Source organism: Microtus ochrogaster, unplaced genomic scaffold (genome assembly GCF_000317375.1).
Source record: "Microtus ochrogaster isolate Prairie Vole_2 unplaced genomic scaffold, MicOch1.0 UNK4, whole genome shotgun sequence".
Lineage (NCBI taxonomy): Eukaryota > Metazoa > Chordata > Mammalia > Rodentia > Cricetidae > Microtus > Microtus ochrogaster.
The window spans coordinates 16,407,271-16,414,815 of record NW_004949102.1 but is presented as its reverse complement, the minus strand read 5'-3'; the positions used below and the strand labels follow the sequence as shown (position 1 = coordinate 16,414,815).

Genomic DNA, 7,545 nt, shown 5'->3' with positions numbered 1-7,545 from the left:
TGCGCCACCATCACCCGGCTAAATAAATAAATCTTTACAAAGAAATCAAGAATGGTTTTGTCTCCATCTTTTTCAGAGAGAAGAAACCAATTGGCTGGGACACTGATATTTCCTGGCTTACTGGAGAGGAATTGCATGTAGAAGTACTGGAGAATGTCCCACTTACAACACACAACTTTGTATGTACCTTTTCATATTTGAGCTGTCAAAAATGCTCAGTTTCTTTTGACTTTTTTAATTTAGGGAATATGAAATAGAGATAACTAATTTTGAGATTAATAATGTACCTAATTCTGATCTTGAAAATCTTGTGTTTAAATAGCTTTATCTTCCTCTTTATTCTTTATTTGTAAGTTAATAATTTGTAATATATCTCTTAAAAGAACAAAAATTAGAGGCTGGAAAGATGGCTCAGTGGTTAGAGCATTGACTGCTCTTACAGAAGACCCAGGTTCAACTCCCAGCACCCACATGCGGCTCATAACTATCTGTAATTCCATTTCTAGGGGAGCGACATCTTCATACAGATAAACATGCAGGCAGAATACCAATGTACATAAAATAAAAATAAGTAATTAAAAAACACACTAATGTAAAAGTCTATCTAGTAAAGTGAAAATTTCTAGAGGTCAGCATTTGTATAGATAAGAAGGTATGGTATGGTTTTCTGTGTACAAAAATGCATGGTGGTCGGCCCAAAGCTTACTTGTTTTTCTCTTCATTACTTCCCATTCTTCTCTTTTTCTTAAAAGAAAACTGGGGTCCATGCTGTATGATAGTCCTCATTTTTAATTTCCTAATCAGTAGGCCTTGAATGTTAATCTTTTTGAGTACACCTAGCTTTATTCTTATAATGATTGCCTAGTAGCCTATAAAAATCAAATCTGGTATCTTTCCTCTATTAATAAAAATATAATTTTTTATATTTATAAAATACTTTTTACCAGGTTAGACTGTCTGTATCTCAACATACGTTTCAGAAGGATAAGGTACAGGATGGGGAATTAGAGTAGTTGAACTGGTATTGAGTTCTTCTTGAGACTTTGCCTTGTGGTTTTTTGTTTTTTGGGTTTTTTTTGCAAATTTTGTAAAACCTAGCTTAAGCTTCTTACCAGCATGCAACAGCCTCCTAATCACCACCTCCCATTTACCATACATCTTTAGAAGAGCTTAGATTCTAGACTGAGCATAAGCAATGGCCCAGAGGAATAATAGACCTTTCTAGGTCAACCTTTATTCACAAAAGTATCTTTACAGACATGTAGTTTGCTTTAAATTCATACTCAAATGCATACCCACTAGTTTTTACCCCTTTGTATGTTCTGCTCTCTTTATTCCACACACACACACACACACACGTGTGTATGTGTAGTATGTATGTATGTGTATATAAAATCAACCAGATTAACATAGTATAAATAGTATAATACATAGTACAACTATGTATAAGTAGCAGAAAGAAAGCACTAGGTAAGCAAATGAAAAATGAAGGATATTAGAAATTCATGACACAGCAGACTGTTAGTGAGTAAAAATTTAGATGGCTGGCTAAAAGGTCAGATTTGTGCCTGTACGTATGTGTGAAATAGCGGTAAGCTAAAGATGCTTAGTTTGGCAATTTGCTATCTAAATGAATATCAAAGGAGGTATTTTTCACTTCTGTATAATCCCAGACAAATGGAAAAGGAGGAAAACTAGAAACAAACTTTTGCTTTTTTCACATGCTTTCTCAGGTGACAAGGGAACAGACCTCACTATATAAAGGTTTTTGAAAGGCCAGAGTGGATTATGTGTCTATATTTTTTTTAACTGTTCATTAAATAAATTTTTTAAAATAGAGTTTTGAGCTGGGTCTGGTGGCACACACCCTTAATCCTAGCACTGGGAGGCTAAGACAGGTAGACCACTGGGAATTCAGGGACAGCCTGGTCCACATAGTAAGTCCCTGTTTCAAAAAGGAAAATAAAGTTTCATAGCAGATGTGATTTTCCATACCTGGAATCCTGGTACTTGGGAGGCAGAAGCAAGAGGCTGGCTGAAAGTTCAAGACCAACTTCTGTCACCAAAACCAATTTAACAGAAAGAAAAGTAATTTGGTGTTAAAATAAAATGTATCATGAACTGTATCATTATACATAATAAAGTATATAAAAGTCCTGAGTTATGTTTGAGGTAAGTACTGTTATAGATTCATATATACTGGATCGTGATATAAAATTAATTTATTACTTATTGATTGTGGCTTTAAAAAACGAAACCAAGGTGATTGAAATTATACAACAAAGAATAAAGTCTTCCTTACTATCAACATTCTGAAATAACTATTGTTAAGAGATTTTTTGTTACATATTTTTCTGTTTACTATACAGCACATATATACTTTATATAGTTTCTCCCTTTAGGAAGAAAAAAATCCCCTTAATATAGTGCAGTTTCTTTGATCCCTGGTGAACATTAAAAGTCACTGGTTATTTTTCAAGATTTTTGAACATTTATTTAGTTTGTTACATGAAGAAGTTCATCTGAAAGCATAGACTAAAAATAAGTCCACATCAGACATTATTCCAGAGGTGTCTTAAAAAAGTATGTTAAAGTTGAGGGGAGAAGTTTCCTTTCTTTCTATTGAAATCTCAGAGCTAAATTTTAAATTAAAAGTTGCTGAATTCAACTATAATATCTCCTTATTACAAACAATTCAGTTCATAATTCTGAGGTCAGATAAAATAATCCCCTTAATAAAATTACAGTGTAGATTTCATGGAGCCACTGATGACTTTTAATAGTTTCTGTTTTGAGCTCTTGGGTAATTGTTTTTATGTTACTAAATATCTTTTAGCCACGATTTCTTGCTTTGTCAACTTTACCATATGCTGGTTGCTGATTCTATTAGGATTAACTCATTTACAGCATTATAACCCTCTCTTTCTCCTCTCTTCAATTTTGTTGTTGTTCTGTTTGATAACTGTGAAAGTTTAAATAAGTATATCTTTGTTTCTTAGACTATTAATACTAGCAACTATTTTTTTTTTTACCTTCCCCCTTTATGTGGTAATTAAATGATACCTTTTTGGGTTTTATTCCTCTTTTTACTTTTTTTATGTGGTTAAGCTTGACCTCATTTATTCTTTTTAATTCAATTTTTAAATTTTTTTGAGAATTTCATACATGAATTACTTTAAATGTTGCTTGTTGACCTTGGAGGGATAACACACCAGGAGGCTCAATTCTTTTATTTGTTGTATTTTCTGAGTTTTAAGTTGGATATAAGGATAAAATAGTATTTCAGATCCCTGGTTTTCAACATTATATTCTGGTATGCAATTTTATGATATAAATTATTTAAAAATTGTTATTTTGAGTAAGAGGGTACATTGCAAGTATTTAAAACCTTTTATGATTTTTCATTTTGCAGGTACGGAAAACTTTTTTCACCTTAGCATTTTGTGACTTTTGTCGAAAGCTGCTTTTCCAGGGTTTCCGCTGTCAAACATGTGGCTATAAGTTTCACCAGCGTTGTAGTACAGAGGTTCCACTGATGTGTGTTAATTATGACCAACTTGAGTAAGTAATCCACAAAGAACCTCTTTGCTACTACTTTGTAGTTAAATTTTCATAATGTGAAACTAGTATACCTTGAAAGTCAGTGAGGAGTGTTTGCCCATTGCATTTGTTACAGGATGTTTAAAGTCTGATCAGAAAGTAGTACAGGTGACTCTCCTCTCCCAAATACAAGAATACTGGACCTGCTGCACATGCTCTCTTAAGTCTTTAGAAACCCTTTTTAGCCAGGCGGTGGTGGCACATGCCTTTAATCTCAGCACTCAGGAGGCAGAGGCAGGCAGATCTCTGTGAGGTAGAGACCAAGCTGGTCTACAAGAGCTAGCTCCAGGATAGCTAGGGATATTAGAGAAACCCTGTCTCGAAAAAAAACAAAAAAAAAGGTGGTGGGGGAGGAGAAATCACTTTTATATGGTTTGGGGTGGATATAGAATAGTGTTTCAGTTAAGTTGACTGTTGCATTTTTTAACAATGAGTCTGATTCTGTGGTCCATTTTAACAGTTACATTAATATTCTTCACCTCACCCATGTCTGTTTCACGTCTAGCCCTTTTCCCTTTCTTTAAAGGAATAATTATGTACATTTGTTTCTAAAATTCCTTTATACTTTATAGTATGTCTAATAGACTAGATGTAGTTTATTGTAATCTTTTCTATAATTCCTTTTGTTGCTGCTGAAATAGAACTTGACTTTTAAGTAAATTATAATGATATATCCAACTTAGCTACTCAGTAGGCAGATGCAGATGGATCTCTGTAAGTTCAAGGCCAGTTTGATCTACACAGTGAGTTCCAGGGCTACACAATGAATCCATCTCAGAAAACAAACATACAAAAAAACAAAAAGGGTAATCTAATTTTACCACTAGATATTTTCTTTTAGTCTTTAAACCACACAGTATGATTTCCCCCTGTAATATATAGAAATTGACAGTTGGCCAGTTATAGAAAAGAACAATTAGCTTTAGATATGAGCTACCCTAGAAAGTACAATGTAATTTTTTTTAAAAAAAAAATCTTTAGAAAAAATACTTAATTGAATTTTAACAGTTGTTTGCACAAGTAAAACTTGATCTCACATTTTTCCATTACCTCTGTGTTCTCGTGTATTGAAGCTTCTGGGTTTTGCACAAGTTAGGTTTGTTTTGTTTTGTTTTGTTTTTGCCTCACAGTTTGCTGTTTGTCTCCAAGTTCTTTGAGCATCACCCAGTACCACAGGAGGAGGCCTCCTTAGCAGAGACTGCTCTTACATCTGGATCCCCTTCCGCACCCCCTTCAGACTCTATTGGGTATGATTTGGTTCCTACTGTTTAATGACATGTTATTTGAACTGCCTTCCTTTGGATCTTTTGGGTAATTGTAAACCTTTTCAACACTAGAACTGTTAAATTATGGATATTTGAGGCTGGAGAGATGGCTCAGAGTTTAAGAGCACTGACTGCTCTTCCAGAGGTCTTGAGTTCAATTCCCAGCAACTACATGGTGGCTCACAACTATCTGTAATGAGATCTGGTGCCCTCTTCTGGCCTGCAGGCATGGAGGCTGAACACTGTGTACATAATAAATAAATCTTTAAAAAAAAATGGATATTTTCACCCAATAATGTATTTTATCACAATATTCAAGCGTTTACATGCATTTGGTTCAGAATGGGATTAAAAACATAGTATAGTGGTTATGCCTTTAATCTTGGCACTGATGAGGCAAAAGCAGGCAGATCTCTGTGAATTGGAGGCTGGCCTCATCTACACAGTAAATTATTACCTTGAAAACCAAAACAGCCTATATGGCTGACTACTGTGGCTGCTTTGCACTGATCTTCAGGTTAGCTTTATTTATTAACACACAAATACTATACCACTAATTTCCCTTTTTTTGTCTAAAGTAAGAAGAAGGCTATAACATAAGAAAAACTATATACAATAAGTGCAATGACTATATACAGTGTATACAGGCAGTAAATACATCAGCAATGTCTAGTCCATATGCATTTGACAAATTCAGAGAAAAGACTCCATATCTATCCTATCTTGGTGAGTCCAAAGTCTTGCACATAGTTTATTTTCTATCATAAGTTGTTTTCTGCATCAGGTAAGCAAGGAAAACTATAACTATCTAGTCTTCACCTCCCTCAGAGACCCAAGAAGGAAATAATATTAGCTGAGTAAGCAGGAAGTGCACGCAAGCAACTTCCAAAAAATGTGAGAAATAACAGAAACAGCTGACTGCCTGGACAGTCACCCAAAGTTTCTCTGCAATGGTGGGGCATCCATCTTCGGCCTGCAGACCTAGCATGTTTGACAGACTTTTCTGTGAAGCAGGATATTCTGAAAGGCTGTCCCTCCTTGTCTAGACAATGTTTGTCAGTCTTTTTTGTTTCTACTTGTCCAATTACAGCAGCATACTGTCAGCAGTAAAGGCAAGGGCATTTTCTTACCCAGTTTACTTTGCCACAAAGAAAGTAAACTGCATGTGGAGTTTCTTCAATTTCCATTATCTTCTCTGAAGTAGATTGGTGCTACCAGGAGCAAACATGTCTCATGGTCATTTAAAAAAAAAAAAAGCTTATGTTATTAGAACATCTTAAATGCCATATTCTGTAGATTTCTGAAGTGTTTGAAGATGACCTGGTTATCTAAAATATATCTTTGTTTGACCTTGAAAACATACCTACAAGTTCGATTATACTAGGTGATTAATTACTAACCTGTATTTCCTTATTATCCTTAGTTGGTATTAATAATTTTCAAGGACTAGAAATTTGCATTACATTGTTAAATGAGTTGTATAGGTACAATACCTTGAAACCTTGAACTGTAGAAATGTATATATAGTATGTTCTAACAAAATTAATCTCAAAATTGTATCAAAATTGTATACAAAATTTGGATATGATATACAAAAATCCAATCCAATGTAAAGCATTTAAAACTAGTAGTTGCATTTTAAAGGTAGATTCAACAATCTACCTTTTTATCTTATATCTATATCCTCCTGTTTTTCTTTTCAGAATAGAGTCAATAATCTACGCTTTCATCTTATCATATCTATATCCTCCTTTTCTCTTTTCAAAACAAGACCCTTGAATCTACATTTATGTTTTTTCCTGAACATTACCAATAACAACTTGTAACCAACCCCCTAAACAGTAAGAAATATCCATAACCCATTAAACAACCAAAAACCACCCACCCCACCTCTTGGGAATGTGGGCGTCATCCTTAAATTTACTTCCTGCTGTCTGGAAGTTATGGTACCTTTAGGGGTTCCTGAAAAGAAAAATTGGAGTTAATTGTCAAGTCTTAGGAGAAGTAGCTGTATCATTTGTTGTCCAGTTTCTACGTAATGGAAAAGTGCAGGGCTTATCTCAAGTTCTGGCTACAGCAATTTGGCTGGATCATCTCAGCTAGTCACCTCAAAATTGTTCTGAGCAGTTTTTAGTTGAAGGCTGATCTTTTTGTGATCTTTTTTAGCTTTTTTATCATAGTCTTTGATGAATTTGTAGGGCCTTATCCTCCTATGGAGACTTCAAAGGTCACTGCAGAAAACTAGAGACTCAAACCCGAAATCATGTAAAGGAAGGTAGATGAAACTGTTTCTAGAATTACTTAGTACTCTGTGTGACCATTAATATCTGCAGGAGCCTGCTCCTACAAAGTCAGCTAAGGTTCCTGGAGAGGGGATCCTCAAGACCAAAGAAACTTCAGATGAAAGAACTGAGATAGAAGCGGGAGGTTTGTCTAGTCTTTAATTGCTCTGGAAGGAGTTTCCTCTAGATAGTAGGAAACTGGATTTGGCACAGGGGCCTGCAAGAGGCCCCTCATGGAGTTTCCCTGAACCTTGGATATCCCTTCTTCCCTTCTTGATCTACTTTCATTAGTCCAGTGCCTGTCTTACCACACCTGCATAATCCAGAAGGGAAGGGCGTTATGAATGCTTACCAAAAACATGTTTCTAGGAATGCCTTGTCTACAATCCTTTTTTTTT

The 7,545-nt window shown here is 34.9% G+C and overlaps 1 protein-coding gene across 7 annotated transcripts in view; it reads left to right on the top strand.

Moving 5' to 3' along the window:
* Positions 1–7,545, top strand: part of Braf (B-Raf proto-oncogene, serine/threonine kinase) — a 139,238-nt gene that overhangs the window by 70,610 nt on the left and 61,083 nt on the right. For all 7 annotated transcript variants that reach the window (XM_013353267.2, XM_013353268.2, XM_026788541.1 and 4 more), the window contains exons 5-7: positions 77–179; positions 3,413–3,561; positions 4,731–4,847. In XM_013353267.2, the coding sequence (XP_013208721.1) occupies positions 77–179; positions 3,413–3,561; positions 4,731–4,847 (369 nt within the window). The remainder of the gene's footprint in view (positions 1–76; positions 180–3,412; positions 3,562–4,730; positions 4,848–7,545) is intronic.